Raw genomic sequence first — 22185 nt, 5'->3', positions numbered from 1 at the left:
TTCCCTTCTTACCATAAATCCTAGAACTACAGTGTGATGTAGGATTTTAGTTTTGAATCCTCCTGTAAAATAACTCCAAGACCTAAAAGGCAATTTATTTATGAAATTTATTTTCTTATATAAATTATGTATTTCTCTGGGCAGACAGCCTTCACCTTATTGCACTAAGAGCACATCTGTAATACCAAGCTACAGGACAAGTCTTAACAAGGTCTGTATTCAACGTAGCACTTGTCTACCAGGCACTGTAGAGGATGAGGAGAAGCCAGGATCCATCCCAGGTGAAGAAGGGGCAGGGGGCAGTGTGTCTCCCCTTCTGACAGTTGGTTTTCTCCCGGGAAGGGGAACATGCAAAGTTATGTCTGGATTCTGAAAGTGGGAGGAGATCTTGGAGGCTGAGAAGCCCAGTGCAGCACTGCAGCTCGGCTCCCTTCATCTCTGAGGGGAGCAGGGACTCCTCTTTCACTCATCTGTAACACATCACTGTGGCCTAGCTGATGCTTCGGGGAAACGGGGCCAGGGGTCATCCTGGAATCAGCAGCAATTAAGAACAGGCCATACACTGCCACAGTGTGGGGGTGTCGTCCTGGCCCCAGGGACCTGAAAGCTGTGTATATCCTAGGGGGAGGTGCCACTCAAGACCCAGAGCTGGCTCTGGAAGTCTCTTTATCTAATGGAGCAGGGGATGATGCTCGGACGTCCCCATGACCACACTTAACTAGCAAAGCTCTGGTGCTGGATCTTCTAACCATTGGTCAAAGCTGTAATGAGACCGAGTCTGTAGGCAGAGTGAAAAGGGATGCCTGAGTGAGTAGGAAGGGGGAGGAGCATGGGGCTGGGGGCAGGTAATGGGCAGTGACTGTAACATGATTAGGCCCTCCTCGCAGAGGGAGGCTGGGCTGAACAGGGAGTGGGGTTAGGAGGGGCTGCAAGCCCTCGCCTGGGGCTCCCTCACTCTGCCTTTGAACTACACTGAAGACAAGTTGCTCACATACTCTAAAGCACATTCTTGATACAGGGATGGGGGCTTTGGGGGGAAGCGGTGATTTGGTATTGGCCAAGAGCCACGTTAAGCCTTCATGAGGGCAGCCACCACGGCCTTGGCGTTGAGACTGCGTAGGTCACAGTAGGTCTGGCCGGTGCCCACAAAGACGATGGGTTTGCTTGTGATATAGGTCATAGAAATAGCAGCTCCCACCTGAAGCAGAGAAAGGGGATACCCAGTCAACTCCAGGCCACTCCTTTTCACCCCCTAAGCAACAGGAGGCTTTGGAGCCAGTGTGCCCTTAGAGCCTCTGCTCCCTTGTGAAGGATGGCCATTCCCCTCTCCCAGTCCCACTCTGCCCTGTGTCGTCCATATTTACCTTGTCATCGATGGTATCAAATTTGGTAAGGACAATGCCATCAATGAGCCGAGGTGTCTGGGCCATAGAATGGTCAGCCAAGGCCCTGTTGAACTTGACCTGGAAAGGAGGAACATGACGTTAAGTATAAGATGCACCTCAAGTGGCCAGAGCTGAGGCTGGAAAGAGAACCAAGCCCTAGCCCTCACCAGCTGGTCCACGGCCTCATTGCCTACTAAGGCCTCCCCCACAAACAGCACCAAGTCGGGTGTGTTGACAGTAATGAGCTTCGCCAGGGCAGTCATCAGAGGGGCATTGTCCTGCATGCGGCCAGCTGTGTCCACCAGCACCACATCAAAGCCTTGGTTACGTGCTAGAGAGAAAAAAAGTGGTCAAGTCAAAACTCCTGGACTGTCACGTTTCCAGCTTTCCTCTCAGGAAGTCCCAAACTGGCCATATTAGAAGTCTACCTGTTTATTTCCTTAGGTTACAAGGTAGTGTAAGAAAAAATTCCCATACTCGGCCATCAAGCATATTTAGGAAAAGGGTGGCAGTAGGTAAAGGTGACCAAATAGAGATAAACAAATACACTAGGTTTGCCTGCAACTACACTTACTACCCCAAAGCAGATCACGGCATGTCACTAATCCTGACCTGTTACCGCGCAGAAAGCTGGTGGTAGGGTAACCCCGGTCCTCTGCAAGTTCCAAGAGAACCCAAGGAGAAAAGGGGCCCAGACAAGCCCCCCAGCTTTCTGTGCACTGTACCAAAGGCAATGGCTTCCATGGCGATGCCAGCAGCATCCTTGCCGTAGCCCTTCTCAAACAACTGCACCATGGCGCGGCCGCCGTGATTCTCGGGGGGGTGCAGGGCGCGCAGACGTTGGGTGTGTGTCCGCAGCTGCTCCACAGCCCCAGCACGGAATGTATCACAGGCAGCAATGAGGACACTGAAGCCATTCTCTAACAGCCAGAAGGAAATCTGCAAAAGAGGCAAAGAAAACTGTCACCTAGACCCAGAGGTGCCAGGAAATGCAGCGTGAAGAAATGATGTCAGAGACGGGCTGCGGAACTGCACCGACCTTGGCAAGGTTAGTAGATTTCCCCACGCCATTCACACCACAGAAGGTGACCACGTAAGGGCGCTGATGACGCTGGGCATCCATGATGTCCCGGAGCATGTCCACACGGCGCTGCGGCTGCAGAATCTGCACCAGGGACTCCTGGAGAGCTAGCTTGACGGTGGAAGTCACCGCTGAGGTGGGGGCAGAGGTGTATCAGTGAAGCCCAAGTCACGTGCTCCAGGAATGCCCAGCCCCTTTCTGAGCTAAAGGAACTAGGAGCCTGCCCAGGAATCCTAGGCACTTTACAAGTATTCGTTCATTTTAGTCCTAATTTAGAGCTCATCGACACCCAAAGTCCAAGTTACGAAATAGAAATTTGTGTTATGGGATTTGTCAAAAGTCACGCACCTAGTAAGAACGGAGGTGGACGCGGTGGCCTCCTGGGGTGTGTGATGCCCACCCAAGCACTTCCAGGTCCAGGGAGATACTTACTGCTGAACGTCCCCATCACCTTCCCTTCCAGCTTGTTCGCAACAGATTCACAGAGTTGGACCGCAATGTCTGCTGCCACGTTCTTAGCTGAGAAGAGGGGGAAAGGCGTGGTATGAGTGCTCCAGCAGCAGTGAACAACCCCTATGGTACAGCCATTCTGCCCCCCACCGTCCCTACCCCAGAAACACGAGTCCACCCGTTCCTGACTCACCAATGAGATGGTCACGCATCTTGTCCAGCACAGATTCCATGTCTTCACGACTCAAGCTCTTGGAACCCACAAGGCCCTTCAGCATCCCAAACATGCCACCCAGAGTCCCCTTGGTAGCACTGCAGGCACAGAAGGTTACAGATGCACATGCGGCCAGCAGGCAGCGGCCACGCCTCCTCAGTTCTGGAGCCACACCCACCAGCCACCACCTCGGATCTCCTACCTAGGTTTGGTGGAGTGTTGAGCGGCCCCTTCGTCATCTGAGCTGCTGCAGTCCAGATCCTGAAGCTGCCTCCCAGACCCAGTCCCTCGAATCTGGAGGGTATGCGGAAAAGAAGGAGATGGGATCAAGAACACGATGGGCTGTGGGGGGGAAAGCCTGGATTTACCCTGTCTACACTGCTCCACCTCTTCGATTCAGGAAGCTCCAAATATAACTCACCCCCCGCGCCAAGGAGTCAAGAGTACTGCCCTCCTCATCTCTCCTTCCTCCCCCATTTCTTATTAACATTGGCCTTCACTCTGGCCCTGCTGCCTCTTACCAAGTTGATGTCCTCGGGCGGGGCGCCCTCGGGGGCCCCATTGGCGGTAGGAGCACTATAGTCCAGGACTTCCTTGTTGACAGAGCCACCCAGTGCCCACACCCGGGGCGCTTTTTTGCCCTTCTCCTTGGGAGCATCTGACTTACTGGACTTGCTGCAAAGGGTTACAGCACAAAGGGTTCCGATGAAGAAGCAGGAGAGGAAACATCCACCCCAGAGACAAGGACTCCCTCGCCCCCAACGTGTCTAGATAGCAGTACGTATGGCAAAAGCTGGAATGCTCACCTGGACTTCTCCATACCCCTCCCATGCTTCTGAATGAACTCTTCTCGCTTCCTGCGGATCAGTTCCTCTTTGGAAAGTTCTATCCCGTTCTCAGGCCCCACTGGGAGACCTGACTTTTCTGCAGGGACTGCTTTGCTGGTAGCCAAAGGGCCATCAGAACCTGTCAAGGAGAAAACTCACTGGGGAAGAAAAGACCAAATTCCAACAAAACAGACAAATAGGGAAAAGCCTTCCAAATCATTAAGACGAAACTAGGAACAAACATCTAGGGGATCGCGAGGACCGGGGACGATGGTGAGGGTGGTGGGCACCGGAGCGAGGGAAGGGCGGGGAACCACTCCAGCCCACCTTAATGACTTCTCATGCCCCCAGGTGTCCAAGTTCAAACTCACCTTCCTTCTTGGCCCCCTTGTTTTTTTTGCTGTTCTTGGCTTTTTCCTTAGGCTTTTCACCCCGTGTCTCAATCATGGACCTCACAGGTTTCTTGGCCTTTTCAGAATCTTCAAATTTCTTCATGGTTGTGGGAGCACGGACCTTACTGCTCTCCTCCGCTTCACTAAAGAGAAAAGGGAACAGTCCAAATGCAGGAGAAGGGCCCTCACACCCAGAGGATAACCAGAACGGAGCAGCAAACTCAGGAGGGCCTTTCAATCCACAACACACTGCCGTCCACCCGCCCTCGGGAAGGAAGGAAGCTCAAGTCACAGAGACTACTTTGGAGGGGGGAGGCCTCTCACCGAAGGAGCCGCAGAAAGTCATTCTGGAAATCAAAAGTGCCATTCAGTAGACTTAAGGCACTTTGCTGTTGGATCTCAGTGCGGTACTTGTCACGGAACAGCCGGTGCACGTCGTCTATCAACTTGTCTACGTACGTCAGTGTTAGGATCTTCTGAAAACCTACCTGTTTAGGGAAAGAAACAGAGCCAAGAGATCTGCTCACATGCCAGCCCAGAACAGAGGGAAGCCAACTCAGCCTAGCCCTTCAGAGACTGGCTCAGCCACCTGGCAGGTTTCCCTGACCTAGGAGCAGCCAAGCCCTCTGACTGGGCCCGAGAGCTTCTCCCCTTTCCCCCTCCACCCTCCGTGTCTTCTCAGTTACTTCATCATAAACACGGGGTGCAATTAATCAGGGTTTTCTGAATAATCAGGACTCCGTGGTGACTATAATCATTGCCCCTCTAAAATACCCCCACTTACCACAAACACCAGCTCAAACTGGTTGTCCAGTTTATACTTGAGCGTGAGTGCCTCATGGGTGAAGGAGTTGTTACCTCCCCTTTCCTGGAAAAAGAGTATGTCTCAGAGTTCAGACTGTCCCAACACGTAGACTTGGGCCTCTCCAGGATTGCCTTGGAGAAGAACTAGACACTCCCCCAAACTCAAACCTGTCCCCAGAGCAAGAAGATTCAGGGGAGCTGCTCTTCAGCATTCCTCCTGCGAGAAAAGGAGACACCGAGCTTGGGGGAAAGGGGCAAAGAGGTGGGAGGGGAGGACACGTGCGAGCCAGATGGGAAGGAGTCCTCATAAACAATCAGACTTACTAGCAGCTGTACACTATCTACAGTTCTTAAAGGCCGTTTTTCCAGCCATTATCTCACCCGGCCTTCGAAACAACAGAAAACCAAGCTGCTGGGGGCGAATGGAGGGAACGACGCTAAGTCTCAATAGACTACGGATTCCGGTCAGAGTCCCAGAAAGAGGAGGGGGAGGGGACAGCGCAAAGTTGCGGGATGGTCTGATGGGGGCGGGAGAAAAAAGTGAAGTCACAGTTACGAGTGAGCGGCCGGTTTGAGGTGGGCCGACGGGGTGGGAGGGAGGCGCGGGATTAGTCGAGGCGGGACTAGGGACCGGGTCAGGGGGACGAGCCCAGAGTTCTGATCCCGCGGGGGCAGTACCTGCAGCAACACGGAACGAATCAACGCGTTAACTGGCCCGGTGCATGAGTCGCTCACGCCCTGGAAGCACCAGAGCACTAGCCCGCCTTTGGAGAAAATGGTGAAGAAGTCGAGCATGGCGGCAGCGGGAAAAGAGCCGGGGCCGGCGCCGGGAACTCAGGCCGCGATCGCCCCCGCTTCCTGCAGCGCCAAGCGCGGGACACGTCACACCAGCGGCCCCGGAAACCTGCTCAGCCGCACTTCCGTTTAGCGCAGTACCCTGGGTCCCTCCCCAGCTCGGCCAGCGGACGCGTAGGTCTGACGTAACGCCGGGCACGCCAATGGCGGGTGGGGGCGGGCCTGGGCGGGGCTCTCAGGCAGTTAAGGGACAGTACGGCCGCCTATAGGGTGGAGGGGTGGGGCCCGCAGGGGCCGCTGGCCAATGGGCGCGCTCGAATGAACTGCAGGCGACGCGTAGCAGCGACGGCGGGCTGGGACCTTGCCGGGGTAGGGCGCCCCAATCCTAGCTGCCGAGAGCCCCAGGGCCATGCTTCGGAGGGCGCTGCGGCTCGGCTTGGGCCCGGGCCTCTTGGGCCGGGGGCTAGGCGCACACAGAGAAGGCTCTACTCTGGGTAAAGCTGAGGGCAGCGGAGGGTATCGTGGTTCTGGGGTGTTCCCAATCTCCAGCCATGTGACCTTCAGGACTCGAGGTCCCGGTCCGCGTTGGGAAGAGAGTGGGTCGCTGGGAGCAGGAGGTAACCTTGCCTGCCGGAGCTTGTTAGAGCCTGGACAGGGGTATGGATCCCAGAGTTGCCCTTCTCAGGTGACATATCCCAGATCCTTCTGTGCCTGAACTTACCACCAGAATAGCAGCCAGGCAGATTCATTGGTGGCGCAGAAGTGCATGAAATCCTGCTCGCGTGCAGGATGCTGTGTTTAGTGTTGTTGCCGTGAAGGAGGAAAGAAGAGAAAGCGAGGATTCGATATATGTCCTGCAGGTGCCTGAAGTGTAGCTGGAGAGGGAAGGCTTTAGTAGACCGGTTCAAGACTGGAGGGAACCCAACTCGGAGGATACCCTGCACTGCCAGTGCCAATGGCTAGTGTAATAATAGCAGTACGTGGAACAGGTGGGAACGGAGATCAGCCTTGAAAGATGATGTTTACTGGCTCAAGGAAAGCATGAGTTCCAGGTTCTGGGGAACTGAACAAAGGTTAGGAGGAGAAAAGTATTGTTCTTGTGCAAGGAATCAGCAAAGGACATCCAGATAGAGAGTTTGAGTAGTAGTATGAAATGTACTCAGGACAGGTAAGGTTAAGTCCAGATCAAAGAAGGATTCGAATGCAGAGAAGAGTTTGAACTTTGAATTGGAGACAGTGAGAGAAGACTTGGAGATTCATGAGTTAGGTGTGAAAGACAAAAGGATTCATGTATTCAAGACATTTATTGAGCACTTAGGATGTGCCAGGTACTGTTCTAGACTGGAGATTCTATGGAGAAGGTAGACATAGTACAGCATGAAGCAATCACAGATAAACTCAAAGATGCAAGTGTGTTGCATGCTGCAAAAGAGTGGTTCATGCAGCTATGAGATAGCATGACAGGAGAACTTGGCACAGTCTAGGGGATCAGGAAAGAAGGCATCCCTGAGAAAATGATAACTGAGCTGACATCTAAAGGAAGCAAGGAGTTAGCTGGGCAAAGAAGTGGGCACAGAGTTTCAAAGCAGGGAGAACACCTGTGTGGATCCCCTGTGGCGGGAATGAAGGGGCTGAGGCTGGAGGGTTCGGGGAGGACAGGGCAAACAGGAGCCAGATCATGCAGTGTCTCGCAGGCCACGTGAAAGATTTTGGACTTTTATCCTTAGGGTAATGGAAACCCACTGGGGGGTTTTAAGCAAGAGAGTGTGTGATTAAATTAGTGTTTAGAAAAGATCATTCTAGCCGTGATATAGAAAAGAAGTTGGGGGGTTAGACAAGAGGGGAATGAGTGGAAACAGGAGCTTTTAACAGTTTAGATGGGAGAGACAGCGTGGTTTGGTCTAGGGCAGTGGTGGTAGAGATGGGGAAAAAGGGGGACAGATTGGGTAGATTGGGGAGATATTTAAGAGGCACAGTCGTCAGGACTTGATAACAGACAACATGAATGTAGGTTTGCTGTTGGCGATGGAGATCCAGGATAAGGTGCCACTCAGAGGTCCGTGCTTCAGAGGGCAGTGCGGCTCTAGGTGTGCCGGGATCTCTTGGTCCAGGAGCCTGGGCTCAGGGGAGAGAGAGGTCTGCACAGGAGAGAAATACGTGTAAGTCCCCTAGCCAGTGGAGAGAATAGAGAGTGTCGGTTTTAGGAAGTTGAATCTTGCAGTGCTGGGTATAATGCACTCAAAGGAAGTGAGACTCTGGTGTAGAGAACATGAAGCCAAGCTGTGGAGTGCTGCTGGGTGCGAGTTGACCTCGTGAGAAGGAATGGCAGTGAGGACTGAACACTCGGTGTTCCGTTTAGCCCACCTTTTCCTGTGCCCATCCTCTAACACACACCCCCCTCCACCTCCTGGAAAGGAGATGTATGGCCCTCTTTGACCATAACTGTATCCCACAGCCTGGCATGGAAAGGTGTCGGAGATTAAGAAGAAGATCCAGTCCGTCCTTCCTGGAGGGGCCTGGAGTCCGCTATGTGACACCAGCCACCTGCCCCCTGAACACTCCGATGTGGTGATTGTTGGCGGTGGGGTGCTTGGCCTGTCCGTAGCCTATTGGCTGAAGAGGCTGGAGAAGCGGCAAGGTGCCATTCGGGTGCTGGTGGTGGAGCGGGACCACACGGTGAGGTCTGGGGTGGGGCAGAGTCAGGAGTGGGGTGCAGACCCGTATTTTCTTAAGGACTCGAGGGGAGGAGAGAAGAGGAAAGACCTCAGTGTTTGCAGGGCCAAAGGGCAGGGACTGTGCTTTGGCCCTTGTTGAGAAATAGCCCCATGTTCTTCCTCCCTCAAACCAGAGACCTTGACAATAAGGTTTTTGCTTTGGGAAGCAAATTTCCCAACGTTGTATGTCTCGAGATCTCAGAGGTCTGGCCTGCATTCGAGCTGTGGTTAACACAAACAGCTGTCACGACGCCCTTGGAGGTTCCATTACTTCTGAGGTTTCTGCTCTTTAACTGTTCCTGTTTAGCACTGCCAGCTAGTCACGAATCTTGCTCCTTTGGCCACATCCCTGTTTTCCACGTCCGTCTGCTGCCTTGCACTTCCAGGCCATTACCATTTTGTACGACGGCGCCCAGCCCTTTTTAGCTGACTGAGCCTCTCTGCTCTGTGTATCTTCTAATAAGGATTTTAATAGCTGTTGTCCTGGTTGGGCTGCTGGTTGACTTGCATATAGGTTTCTGCAAGTTTAGATTATAAACTTGCAAGTAGGACTCCCCTTTAACTTTGGGCACGTGGGACTTCCCTGGCAGTCCAGTGGTTAAGACTCCGCACTTCCACTGCAGGTGGCCCAGGTTCCATCCCTGGTCAGGGAACTAAGATCCCGCAAGCAGCAGCGTGGCCAAAAAAAAATTAACTTTGCGTATGTGACTCTCACCCTCCAGTACGGTATTCTGCTCACACGGAACAGGGCCCACATCGCCTTCTCTTGTCTTTCCACAGTATTCCCAGGCCTCCACCGTGCTTTCTGTGGGTGGGATTCGTCAGCAGTTCTCGTTGCCTGAGAACATCCAGCTCTCCCTCTTTTCGGTCGAATTTCTCCGGAACATCAATGTACGTGCTGTGAGATTTGGGGGTGGGGTGGTGACCCCTCCTTTAGCCCAGAGAGGGGAGCAGCCCAGCTGGCTGGGCGAGCATATGGGCAGCTAGGGGTTGGAACCCCCGGTTTTCTTCCCAGCGGCGGTGCCCGGAGAGAGCTTCCCTCTGGGTCGGGGCACCGAGCCCGGGGGCTGTGGTGAGAACGCCAGGAAAGCTCTCCCTCCCTTCTTGAAGTCAGCTTCTTGGAGGAGCTTTTCTTTGCACACAGGAGTACCTGGCCGTGGTCGATGACCCTCCCCTGGACCTCCAGTTCAACCCCTCTGGTTACCTCTTTCTGGCTTCAGAGGAGGGGGCTACGATCATGGAAAACAACGTGAAAGTGCAGAGGTGGGCGCCCGGCACGGCTGCCATGCTGCGTCTCAGCTGCCCGCACGCGGTGGGCTCTGACTCACTTCAGGAGCCAGGGTGACGGAGCCAATGAAACAGGCCCTGCTCCCTAGGAGCTCAGTCTGTCAGGAAGACGCGCACGGGCAAACCTCCGAAGCCCTGTGCTAAGTGCTGTAACACAGACACGGACAAAGCACTGCCGCGGTGGTTCCTAAATTCCCAGGTGATGAGAACCACCCAGGACACATCCCTCCTAATAAGTCAGGATCTCCGGGGAGGGGCCCGCAAATCTGCAAATGTTTTCTCTAAGAGCCAGAGAGCTAAGCTCGTAGGCTTTGCCGGCCATACCGGGACTCGTGTAAAAGGCTGTGGGTCTCATGACCCGTCAGTCAGGACTATCATCTGAGCCTGTGAGCTCATCACTGGGCCCCAACGCCCCATCTGTTACCCTGGGCTCTAATCCCGGCCCGGGTTCACACCTCCTCACTGCTAGATTGCTCCCCAGCACCGTGCCAGGGTCTCCTCCACCCTCCTCTCGTCCAGGCCATCCTGCCCCCATATGGCCGCGCAGGCAGCCTGATCTCTGTGCCTGAGACCCTTTAGCAGAACCTTCTACGAGTTTCACTAGTGACATCAGGTCACGTCCTAAATGCATTATAAATGTTAACTTGTTTAATCATCAGAACATGCCCATTTTACATGTGAGAAAACTGAGGCCCCCAGAGCTAGTAAGTGGTGGCGCTGGGACTTGAACCAGGCAGTTCGCCTTGTGAGTGTGTCCTTTTAGCGCATACAATGCTGTCTTTGGGCATGAAGGTCCCAGAAGGAGACAGTTGTGCTGGTGAGCAGGATTGTTCTAGGAGGTGGACGGGAAGGCTGTCCTGGGCAGAAGGAGTGGAGGGAACAGAGTGACCCGCCCTGTTGTGAAAGCACGAGGAACAGTTAGGGGGTAATAAGGCGTTTAGCGTGGCCAAAGGGAGGCCAGGGTGTCATAAAGGAAACGGGGTCAGATGCTGAAGAGCCTTGACTAGGAGCTTGCTCTTTTCCAGGAAGCAAGGAGGATACGTGGGGAGTTGGGGGCAGAGGAGTGACTTGTGGAGCTGGGGCCCATACTTCTCCCCCCAGACACTCACCCAGCACACATACGTAGACCCACACATTTCTCCAGGCAGCAAGGAGCCAAAGTTTGCCTGATGTCTCCGGAGCAGCTTCGGAAGAAGTTTCCCTGGATGAACACGGAGGGAGTGGCTTTGGCATCTTACGGTGAGGCTTGCGTGCAGAGGGCGTCAGGGGTTGAGGGGCGCCTCAGGTTAGGAGTCTCGGCACCCTGCAGCCGAGTCAAGGAGGAGCGCTTCCCTCCTGGCTGCAGGGCCTCTCCCGGGCCGGGCCGGCTCTCTGTCCTTCCGCGGGATCTGACTCTGGTGCAGTTGGTCAGTGTGACTCCCCAGCTTACGAGCCCTAAAGAAGATTTAGGGGTGCAGGAGAGACAACAGGAGAGGAGGGTCCTAGCCCGCCTTCACGCATCCTCGTTCTCCTCACAGGGTTGGAGAACGAAGGTTGGTTTGACCCCTGGTGTCTGCTCCAGGGGCTTCGGCGAAAGGTCCAGTCCATGGGGGTCCTTTTCTGCCACGGAGAGGTGACACGTGAGTCTGCGGCCCCATGTCCACTGCTTGTGACCTCTGCCAGCCAGGACGCCAGCCCAGACAGGGTCTTACCTTCACGCACAGGCTGAGCAAGGGCTGTGCTGTCTCAGGACAGGGGGTTCTCCCCTGGGGACTGGTCCTGGGCATCCTGACCCTGGCTCCTAACTGCATTTGGCCGTGACTCGTGATCTGCTTGAAGATTTTGGCACCCTCCTGTCCTGTGCGGCCAAGTTCATCCCGGTTACCCTGTCTCTTTGCTTCAGTGGCTGTGGGAAAGCTTCCAGCCTTCCAGCTTTCTTTCCTCAGGAAACCAGTGGAATCTCCATCTCCTTCCTCTTTGAGGCCTCAAGGGCTTATTTCCTTTCCTTTTTCATGCAGGTTTCGTCTCTTCATCTAACCACATGGAGACCGCCATCGGGGAGAAGGTGACTTTGAAAAGGATCCATGAAGTCCATGTAAGTTCCCAGCCTAGGTGTCTCCTTCACCTAATGAGAAACGTAACAGCTGTCATTTTGATCTTCTGCTACCCACTTCCAGTGTGGGTAAACTGAGGTTCAGGAAGAACTGGACTGCTCCCTCCACCCCCCTCTCTGGTGCCCATAGGTGAAGGTGGACCACAGCCAGGAGTACCAGCCCGTGGAATGCTCCATAGTGGTCAATGCAGCGGGAGCCTGGTCTGGGCGAATCGCAGAGCTGGCTGGCATTGGGAAGGGGCCGTCTGGTACTCTTCAGGGTACCAAGCTGCCCGTGGAGCCGAGGAAAAGGTGACTTGCCCAGGGCCGTGGAGCCGGGTGGGGGTGAGAGGAGAGTCGGGGAAGGGAGTTGCTGTTCTCGCCGCTTCTAACGCCGCTGGTCACGGCAGGTATGTGTACTTGTGGCACTGCCCCCAGGGACCAGGCCTGGAGGCTCCGCTTGTCGCAGACCCCAGCGGAGCCTATTTCCGCCGGGAAGGACTCGGCAACAACTACCTGGGCGGCTGTAGCCCCGCTGAGGTGAGCTCTGTGGGGTCGGGGTGCCGGGGAGAAGACAGAGACCGGGTATCGCTGAGCAGTCAGGCTTCTTTGGCGGGCCTAGTGCTGGTACTGATGTCACGGTCCCCTCTGGCTTTGACTTGGGGTCTCTTACCCCCATCCACCACTTACCAAGCGGACAGATTAAAGTGGCCAGCGAGGCCTGGGTCTGATGTGTGTCCTGGGCAACGTAAGCCTTGTCCCCACCTCTGCCCCCAGGAGGAGGAACCAGACCCAGGGAACCTGGAAGTGGACCATGATTTCTTCCAGGAGAAGGTGTGGCCCCATCTGGCCCAGAGAGTACCAGCTTTTGAGACTCTAAAGGTAACTGGATGGAGACAGATGACCCCAGAGCATCTGGGCCCCGTTGGGGCCCCTGCCTCACAGGACCCGTCCCGTGAGCGCGCTCAGCGGTGGTGGAGGGTACCGTGCGCCGAGCCCAGCCGGGAGTGGGTGGGGCGGAGCGCGGGGCAGCCCTCCCGACGCACCGCGTCCTGTGCCCCGCAGGTGCGGTGCGCTTGGGCTGGCTACTACGACTACAACACCTTTGACCAGAATGGCGTGGTGGGCCCTCACCCCCTCGTCGTCAACATGTACTTTGCGACGGGCTTCAGTGGCCACGGGCTCCAGCAGGCCCCCGCCGTGGGCCGGGCTGTGGCAGAGATGATGCTGGAGGGCCACTTCCAGACCATCAACCTGAGCCCCTTCCTCTTCAGCCGCTTTTACTTGGGAGAGAAGGCCCAAGAGCACTGTATCATCTGAGCCCCGCCCCTGGCCCGTGCTCACACCGCCTCACTGCTAGATTGCTCCCCAGCACCACCAGGGTCTCCTCCGCCCCCCTCTCGTCCAGGCCATCCTGCCCCCGTATGGCTGGGCAGGCGGGCCAACCACTGCCTAAGGCCCAGGCTGACAGAGAACGATGGGGTGGGACCCCAGGACTGATCATGGCCCAGGCTGATGCCACCCACCAGGAGCCCAGCCGGACAGAACACCTCGGAGGACCTGAGCACCGTGGCCCAGGACTGGCTCCTTCGTGGGACCGACCCAGAAAGACTGCCTCTGCCCCTGTCGGCAGAGCCCAGGCAGGGAGCATTCTGGGGCAGCCCGACCCAGGTCTATGGACTTGTCTACTTAACCTTTTCATCGATCAAGAAACGTGATGAACGCCTTCCTTTCAGTCTTCTGTCCCTTCCTCTTTTCACCTCATGTTACCCCACTTGCCTTTGATAGCGGGCTGGGAGAAGCACAGGAGCGCTCTTAAATCCTGGGTGTTAGGCATCTGGTTTGCACGTTAGTGCCTCCTTTTCCTGAGTTCCTGACCGGGGTGGGGGGGGGGACTGTAGAGGGAAGGAAGGTGTTCATTCATCAATTCATTATGTATTCAGTTCCAACTCTCGGCAGGCCCAGGGCTACATATTAGAGATATACCAGCAGGCAAAGCATGGCATGTGTTCTCCCTGGAGAGTTCTCACCTGTGCCCGGCCCCTCGCCCCTGGGTCAGCTACAGCGCAGCCCCTGCGGTGCTGGAAGAAAGCACAGGACACAGACGCCTCACCCCAGCTGGATGTTTCTCCCTGAAGGTTCCCAGGGAAGGTGACCTCTGAGCTGAACCTAAAGGATGAGCAGTTTAACACAGTGAACGCAGGGTGATCCCAGGCTGAGGGAAAAGCATATACAAAGGCCTGGGGCCAAGAATTAGCAAAATTCAAGGGACTCAGGTGGTGTGTCCCCGCTGGGTCATGGAGAGGTAGTGAGGGGCACAGCGGGGCCGGGGCCTGAAGAGCCAGCTGTGGACCTTGGCTTTTCTGTGCACAGGGGCCACTGAAGGGCTTTCAATAGGGAAGCAACATGATCAGATTCTCCTTTTAGAGAAATCAGCCTGCCTGCCTTGTGGAGAAGAGAATGATGCCGAAGCAGGAGACCAGACAGCAGGCTGTCACTATAGTCCACGTGGCAGAGACAGCCAGGCCGGCACCATCACGGCAAGAGGTGCACGGACCCGAGAGGCAACTTAGCAGCGAGAAATGGGGTCACGTAAGACTCCAGGGTTCTGGCTTGGACAACTGGATGGATGTCATGCCTTTCGCAGAGATGAGCAGTGTGAGGGACAGAGTGAGTGGGACAGTTTGGGACATGTTAAGGCTCTGCCTACAGGACGTCTGGTAGAAACATCTAATAGGGGTTGACTCACGGTTGCACTGAGGGGGATGTGGGCTGTAGATGGAGATGTGGGCGTCAAGGAGAACGACGGCATCACCCTGGGAGGGGAGAAGAATAGGGGACTGGTGTGGGGCGGGGGGAAGCTGGAGGGGCTCCCGCCATATTTAAGAGATGAGGACGCTGAAGAGGTGGCCAGAGGCAGGAGAAAAGCCCAGAAAGTGAGGTGTCTCCAGAGCCTGGGAGGAAGTGTCAGTGGTATAAACACACACATGAGGGCTGGATTCAGTATCAAGAGGGTCCATGGGGACCTTACGGAGGGCAGCCCGTAAGGTTGAAATGCAGGGAGAAATGCACCCAGTGGGGTTGAGTGTGGATACTTGTTCAGAGGGAGAAGTGAGTGGGAGTAGAGACAGCTAGTAAAGTGCCCACTCCCTCCCTAAGTGGCCTGTGGGGAGAAGAATGAAACATAAAAGATGGAGGTGGACCTCCCGATCATCAGTTGGGAACAGGAGAAGCCCCTGAGTTGGGGGGTGAGGATGTGTGGGGAAGAACCAGGACCAGTTCGGTGAGCAAAAGAGGAAGAGCCACCTGAATGCGGAATGAACTCAATGAACTCACGCTGAGAGAGAGGAAACTTGCCAGGGGCCAGGGGCCAGGGAAGCTGGCTAAACCCAGCGTCCGTGTTAACCCTGTAAGGCAGCCTCCTTTGGTGCCCAGTATCCACTCACCCTTCCTTCAGCACAGATGCCCCTATCTACTGGTCCGGAGGGAAAAGGCCTTCATCTGGCTCCTCCCCCAGAAGCTGCTTCCTCCAGGACAACAAATGCTGCGCTTGTTAGGAAGGCGGTAATGAACCCTCTGCACTCCCACAGGGCTTTATTCAGGCTACAGGACAGCACTTACCCTTGCACCTGTCTTCCCTGTGCAAGGGACACTGGGACCTAGCCTTCACCTTTGCCCCAGCACTGAGCTTGGCTGTCCTATGCTTGTCCTATCCTTGGCTCTCAGTGTGTTTACCTGAGTTCCTCTTTGCTTCCACTGGAGCCAGATCGATCCCTGGCCTCAGGGAATTTTCACTGTAACAGAGGTAAGCTGCTTGAGCACAAGTTCCAAATACCTTAAGGTCCTAGAGGGGATCTCAGCGAAGAAGGTGGGAAGGGCAGGGTTAAGAAAAGTTCTGCATAAGCTGCAAAAATGACCCTTGTCAGAAGATGGGGGTTTTTGAAGAGCAGAGTTGGGAAAAGAGGACACCTTGGGTGGAGGGGACCTCAGAGCACAGGCACAGGGCAGGGAAAATGGAGGTATACCCCATGCAGAGTAAAAGGAACCCTTTTACTCTGAGCACCTGGGCACTAGGCTAGCTGTCTGACAGGCTTTATCTCATCTACTCCTTCCCACAACACTAGGAACCAGATATCATTTCCATGACGAAAGTGAACCTCGACAAGCCCCGCACTTCCCCAAGGTCTCACCTCTAACGTGATGAGCCCTGGATATGAACCCCAGCCATCTGACTCCTGAGCTCCCCCGGTATGGCCTTACACCACACTCCCTCCCAGGAGTAGCACTAATTCCTTTTCGCTGGCTGGTGAGAAAAGCAGGAAATCAGATTGAAAGGGAGATCATGAATCTTAGATCGGCCCTATTAAACCACCTCCACGCTCCAGCATTTCACCTGCACAGCAGTAGGCGTGTTTCCCAAACCGGCATGCGAGGAACACTGCTCAGGAAGATACTGACATTCCCTCTGGGGTGAAACAAAAGCTTGGGAAATGCCAGGTGCTGTATCCCCGCCTGGGTGCTTCACGCCGCTCATCAACATCCCAAGGACGCTAAGAAGTCCCTTCACTCTAAGCCAGGCCTCGCCACCGTTTGCCCGTCACACTCGGCCAGGCGTTAGTGCCCGCGGAGCCGTACCCGCTGGGCCATGAACTTCAGGGGAGCGTGCCAGGCGCCCCGGCCCCGGGGGCTGCCCTCACGGCTGCCAAGGCCGCCGGCCTCTCCGCCTCACCACTGACTGTGTGTGGCCATTGGGAAAGTCCGGCATCATCTTCCTCACTTGCCTAAAAAGAAAAAAGGTATAAACGCTTCCCTGGCAAGGCGTCGAGAAGACTCCATGAATGAAGTAAGGAGTTTCTTTCTGTGTCCGCGACAGAGAACACAGCCGAGGCTGCAGGTTCTCCTGGTGGGTTTTGGGGAACTCGGGAGGAAAGACTTATCTCCAAGCTTCCGCCCAGTCCTTAGCTGCGCAGATGCCCACGAACCTCCCTGCGAGCCCGGGGAAGCGGGCGCGGAGGGCCCGGCCGCCGCCCCCTCGGGTCGGGCTTGGGGCGTGGGAGCGGCGGTCGGAGGAGGAGCCGCGGGCCGGGAGTCTCGGCGCTTCCGGGGCAGCGGGCGGCCGGCTGCACTTCCCGTGGGCGAGCGGCCCGCCGGGCTTCGGAGCCCGTGCCCCGCACCGGCCGCACCGAGGTAGCGCCCCGCGCACCCCGGCGCAGGTGAGCGCTCGGGGAGGCGCGGGCGGGAGCGGGAGCGGCGGGGCCCCGCGGAAGGGGCGAGCAGGCGAGCGGGCGGGGCGGGCAGGCGGCTGGGCCGGCAGGACTCCCGCGGGCAGTGGACCCCTGCGTTCGGCCCCGTTAGCGGCCCGGTCCCCGGTCCCCGGTCATCGGTCCCGGATTTGCCCCCTCCCTGCGGCACCTCCGGCCGGTTCACCGCCGTCCCCTCTGCGCCCCTTCACCTGGCCGCTCGTAGCACCCACAACGCGGAAACGGGTGAAAAGGCCCCCAGAGAGAGCTGTCACCTTCTCTGTCGCCAAGAAGTTCGTGCAGGGAGCCCTCCTTGAGCTTGAGGAGCCTGCCTGGTTCAGGTGGCTTCGGTCTTGAACTGTAGATTCTTTTTCTTCCAGGCTCTCGCGTCCTTCTCTGCTCTGTCGCAGCCTCTCCCTCTGCTCTTCTGATGGCCTTTGTGACAGTGTTTCAGCAAGAACAGGGCTTTACTTAGGGTTACAGGCCTACGGAGCCATCCCTTCCACAGTCATTTCACGAACCTCTACGATGGGCTGGGCATCGTGTGACAGCACTGAACAGGACAGCGTCAGCCCTCGTCCTCTACCTGGGGACACTAGGAACCACACACACCCTGACAAGTGCAGCTAAGAGAGGGGAGGATGGAGTACACACTCCCCAAGCTGATGCATCTAACCCAGGGGCCACGGAGGCTCAGGAATGACCCATCGTCAGAGGAAGGCACATCTAGTTATTTTTAAAACCTTTTTTAAAACTTGAAATACAACCCACACACAGAAAAGTGCACAGATCTTAAGTGTACAGCTTTCCCAGTGTCGCATTCCTGTGACATTCCTGTGCAGCCCGCACCCAGAATAAATAAAACATTACTCGCACTCCAGAGTTTTTTTGACCGCACCAAACAGCTCGTGGGATCTCAGGCCCTGACCAGGGATTGAACCCTGGCACCCAGTAGTGAAAGCCTGGAATCCTAACCCCTAGGCCACCAGGGAACTCCTCGGATGCCCTCTTATGCCCACTTCCAGTCACTACTCTCACACATGGGTAACTGCTATCCTGGTTTCTAACATCATAAAATAGTCTTATTTGGCTTTGAATTTTGGACACTTGGGACCCTACTTATGTACTTTTGTGTGTGGTGTTTTCTACTCAATACATGGATCGAACCCCATTGCATTTAGCACTCGTTCATGTATTCTCGTTGATGTGTAATTTTTCACTGTGTGGATAGACCACTATTTCTACATTCTACCGGATACTAGGATTGATGGATACGGTTGTTTCCAGTTTGGGGTTATTGTAAATAGTGCTGCTGAGGCGTTCTTATGTTTGTGTTTTGGTGAGCATATGTTAGCACTGCTGTTGGGTACATTCCTAGAAGCGGAATATAGCGCCAGACAGTTTTTCAAAGTCCTCCTACCAATTTGCACTCCCACAGGCAGTATATGAGTTCTGTTTCTCCACATGCTTACCGATACTTGATATTGTCTGTCTTTTTCATTGTAGCCATTCTGCTGAGTGAGTGGGAGGTGGGGTTGCGCTGAGGTTTTAATTTGCATTCCTCTGGCGACTCGTGAACTGTGCATGTTTTCATACATCTGTTGGGCCTTTGGATATCCTTTTGTGAAGTGTCTGTTCAATTCTTGTGCCCATTTTTCCAGTAGGTTGTCTCTCTTTTTCTTACCAGTTTGTAAGAGTTCTTAAATATTCTGGATATGAGACATCTTGGATATGTATTTTTAAAATATCTTCTCTCTCTCAGGAGATTGCCTTTCACTGTCCTTACTAAGAAACCAAGTTGAAGGTAGATTTTAACAAAGAGGAAAGGCCCAGTGAAAATAATAAAATGTCTGGCTTTAAAATAGCACAAATAGCAGTAATAACGCAGGTATTCCAATAAGAAAATAGACTTGTATAGCCTAGAGTTACTATTATTTCCTTCTGGTAAATACTTCTGAACAACATGCTTTTAAGTTATTTGAAATTATTCTCTGTTAGGAAGATACAGATTGCAAATTTTCATCTTTCTTTGGTCCCCAGACATTACTAAGACTTTCTGTCTGGTTATGGTTAAATACGAACAGAAGTAGGTATTAATGAAGTATTTGCTAATGAAAGATGAAGATATTATAAAAAGTTAGGGAACAGACTCTTAAAGCTAAACATTGCTGATTCATTTGCTCTAATAAGACAACTATTCATGAATCAGTTCCTACAATTCATGTTCGCTGACATGATTCTTTGGAAAATAATGCCAGTCTTCTGTTAAATTTTTAAGCATGTGACGTAATCATTGCGCTTTAACTTGGGATGGTATTTCAATAAGTAATTACGTGTGATAGTCAACCTATTTTGTAGTCAGCCTATTTAGTTAAAAGTGCTATAAACATACTCAAATCTCCTGAAAAAGAAAAAAACCAGTAAATCTTGTTTTCTGTTTATACTATGATGTTACATCTTCCCTTCACTTCACAGGCAAAACTTTAAAAGTGTATAATTACTGTCTTCATTTTCTGGCAGGCATATCATTTGTTCCTCATAATCTAGTTTCTGTTCTAAATGAAAGTGGGGTTTTATGTAGGCAGTTGGTCATCTCCTAATTTTCTAATTCAAATGCTTCTTCTTAATCCTCACTGGCCGTTTGACATTTTTCACCAACACCATTGTAAACACCATCTCATTTTCAAAACTCTCTTTCCTTGCCTATCATAACATTGCGTTCTCCTGATGTGTCTGCTTGTAAAACTTGCTCCTCTCCGTCTTTGAACTGTAGGTATTCCTTAATGCTTTGTCTCTTTCCATGCTACGCTTTCCCCAGATGATTTGAATTGTCACATACAGGCTGACGACTACCGCATCTATAATTCTGGCCCTGCCGCCTTCTTCCAACTCCAGACTCATTTTAAACATATGGCTTGGCATGTGTCTCCATGCAAATATCCCACTAGGATCTTAAACCTACTGTTGCTTTATAGTAAGTTTTTATTATTCTGGTAGTGGAAGTCCTCTTAAAGTTCCTCTTTAAAAATCTTAGTTTTTTTTTTAATCTAACTGCCCCCCCAAAGCCTTTTTCAAAAATATATAAAGAGCAGTCATTTTGTAAGCTCAAAAGGGAACTAATGTATAAAGGCATAATTTGTAAACTGTATCCGTCATTAAATTCACTGCTGGCACAATCTATATTACATTCAATGCCTGCGTATTTACTTGAGACCTACAGCAAAGTAAATACAAAATAAGTTCACAGCATTTCAGTTTAAAATGACCTTTAGTACGCATGTGGCATAGTTTCAAAACTAAGGCAGTTTTCTAAAACTAAGGAACTGTTTTCCAAAGACCAATTTGCTACATTTTGCAAAATACAGCAACACTAATTAAAATGCTTCACATTCCATGTTTGGTCAGTAAGATATATTCCTATGTGACTAAAATACAGCTAAGGTTTTAGATTTTAACAACCAAAGTAACAATACTTTTGATATATAATTAAATTGAGGGAGTTCCCTAGTGGCCTAGTGGTTAAGATTCAGCGCTGTCACTGCCGTGACCGGGGTGTGATCCCTGGTCCCGGGACTGAGATCCTGCAAGCCTCGCGGCCAAAATATTAAATAAAAATAAAGTAGTGGGTGCTTTTATATACACACACACACTCACACATATATTTGAAAGTTTTGACGTGTTTAAAAGTCTTCAGAATTTACAAAATGTAGTGCTGAAAGCATATGTACTTTGTTAGATATTTAGCAAAACTTCAGCACAATGGTTTACTTGAATACAGGTTATAAGACTTCAGTTTTCTGCCTGCTAGAGTCCCATCTTAAATCTGACTTTATAGCAAAATTAGCCGTTTGAAATTTATTTCACAAAATCAAATCCCAAGATTTGCCAGGCAATTTTCAAGTATTCCACTGCTTACATAAATCGAGACGAGTGGTTCCTTGTGTCGAGTTACCTGGAGAGCTCTTAAAAAATACAGATTTGGGGGCCCTCCTTCTGAACTATTGAATAAGCATTTACAGGGGCAGCTATATTTTTACAAGCCCTCTAGGTGACGATGATATACAGCTTAGCTTAGGAGCCACGGCTGCAGCCCACTAGATCAATCCTTAGTTACGTCAGAATCCTGGGGTACTTGTTTTTTGTTTTGTGGCTTTTGTGCTTTTGGGGTTTTTTTTTGTTTTTGTGTTTTGTGACACACTGCACGGCTTGTAGCATCTTAGTTCCCCAACCAGGGATCAAACCCAGGGCCCCAGCAGTGAGACAGCTGAGTCCTAACCACTGGACCGCCAGGGAATTCCTGGGGTACTTGTTTAAAAATCACATTCCCAAGCCTTACACCCAGAGATTTGATTCAGTAGATTTGGGATGGGGCCCGGGAACTGGCATTCTACCCCATCATTTTGTGTGGTCCCTGTATTCATTCTCTGTGCTGCATGACGAATACTACATATTTAGCAACTTAAACCAACACCTGTCTGTTGTCTCATAGTTTCTGTGGGTCAAGGGCCCATGAAAGGCTTGACTGAGTCTTCCGCTGGAGTCTCACCCGGCCGCAGTCCAGGTGTTAGCTAGGGCTGCAGTGCCATCACAGATGCAAATGGGAAAATACCCTCTACTAAGCCCCCTCAGGTTGTTGTTTGTTGGCAGAATTCACCTCCTTGAAGTTGTAGGACTGAGGTCTGCTTTCTTGCTGGCCGTCAGCTGGACACACCACTCTTGGCTTCTTGAGGCTGCCTGAAGTTCCTTGACACTTTGCCCTCTCATGACATGGGAAATTCTTCCAAGTCAGCAAGGGAGTCTCTCTCCAGTCCGCTAAGATGAATTTTTACACCCACACCTACACCCATGCACATACGTACATATGTACATAATATTCATTTATATGTTATATTTATGTATAGACACCTTTTTTTTTTTTTTTTTTT

General features: G+C 52.8%; 3 protein-coding genes across 12 annotated transcripts in view; 2 read left to right on the top strand and 1 right to left on the bottom strand.

Annotated features, from left to right (window-relative positions):
- Positions 1-88: 88 nt before the first annotated feature.
- Positions 89-6130, bottom strand: SRPRA (SRP receptor subunit alpha). Of its 4 annotated transcripts, none has more exons than XM_027093024.1 (14): positions 5832-6130; positions 5134-5217; positions 4674-4837; positions 4329-4492; positions 3937-4096; positions 3652-3805; positions 3333-3424; positions 3110-3228; positions 2899-2985; positions 2425-2597; positions 2111-2324; positions 1553-1716; positions 1365-1463; positions 89-1198 (listed from the first exon to the last, which is right to left on the bottom strand). In XM_027093024.1, exons 1-14 carry the CDS (start codon positions 5946-5948, stop codon positions 1070-1072), a joined length of 1920 nt encoding a protein of 639 aa, XP_026948825.1. In that variant the 5' UTR covers positions 5949-6130; the 3' UTR covers positions 89-1069. The 4 variants fall into 4 exon arrangements, with proteins under 4 accessions (XP_026948825.1, XP_026948824.1, XP_026948827.1 ...); XM_027093023.1 differs by having other exon boundaries at positions 2815-2985; positions 5832-6043; XM_027093026.1 differs by lacking the exon at positions 5134-5217.
- Positions 6131-6308: 178 nt separating this feature from the next.
- FOXRED1 (FAD dependent oxidoreductase domain containing 1) lies at positions 6309-13856 on the top strand. Of its 7 annotated transcripts, XM_027093016.1 has the most exons (11): positions 6309-6442; positions 8404-8624; positions 9443-9553; positions 9807-9925; positions 11094-11188; positions 11467-11568; positions 11947-12023; positions 12172-12332; positions 12431-12560; positions 12798-12902; positions 13086-13856. In XM_027093016.1, the coding sequence occupies exons 1-11, from the start codon at positions 6358-6360 to the stop codon at positions 13338-13340; spliced, it is 1461 nt and encodes a 486-aa protein (XP_026948817.1). In that variant the 5' UTR covers positions 6309-6357; the 3' UTR covers positions 13341-13856. The 7 variants fall into 7 exon arrangements, with proteins under 7 accessions (XP_026948817.1, XP_026948813.1, XP_026948815.1 ...); XM_027093012.1 differs by having other exon boundaries at positions 12431-12902; XM_027093017.1 differs by lacking the exon at positions 6309-6442 and adding an exon at positions 6449-6565 and having other exon boundaries at positions 8404-8586; positions 12431-12902.
- A 3282-nt stretch (positions 13857-17138) lies between these two features.
- Positions 17139-22185, top strand: part of TIRAP (TIR domain containing adaptor protein) — a 15944-nt gene continuing 10897 nt past the window's right edge. The window contains exon 1 of the mRNA XM_027093020.1: positions 17139-17233. The gene's annotated coding sequence lies outside the window, so the exon portion shown is untranslated. The remainder of the gene's footprint in view (positions 17234-22185) is intronic.

The sequence above is a fragment of the Aethalodelphis obliquidens genome, unplaced genomic scaffold (genome assembly GCF_003676395.1).
Source record: "Aethalodelphis obliquidens isolate GAN/ISIS:26980383/991018 unplaced genomic scaffold, ASM367639v1 scaffold82, whole genome shotgun sequence".
Lineage (NCBI taxonomy): Eukaryota > Metazoa > Chordata > Mammalia > Artiodactyla > Delphinidae > Aethalodelphis > Aethalodelphis obliquidens.
This window is presented reverse-complemented; position numbering and strand designations above follow the sequence as displayed.

Coding starts and splice junctions, on each gene's coding strand:
- SRPRA (XM_027093023.1), bottom strand. CDS start 5,948: ATGCTCGACTTCTTCACCATTTTCTCCAAAGGCGGGCTAGTGCTCTGG. Junction 4,838..5,133: donor AGTTTGAGCTGGTGTTTGTG/GTAAGTGGGGGT, acceptor TTCCCTAAACAG/GTAGGTTTTCAGAAGATCCT. Junction 2,986..3,109: donor GATGCGTGACCATCTCATTG/GTGAGTCAGGAA, acceptor CCCTCTTCTCAG/CTAAGAACGTGGCAGCAGAC.
- FOXRED1 (XM_027093012.1), top strand. CDS start 6,358: ATGCTTCGGAGGGCGCTGCGGCTCGGCTTGGGCCCGGGCCTCTTGGGC. Junction 8,625..9,442: donor TGGTGGAGCGGGACCACACG/GTGAGGTCTGGG, acceptor GTCTTTCCACAG/TATTCCCAGGCCTCCACCGT. Junction 12,903..13,085: donor CAGCTTTTGAGACTCTAAAG/GTAACTGGATGG, acceptor TGTGCCCCGCAG/GTGCGGTGCGCTTGGGCTGG.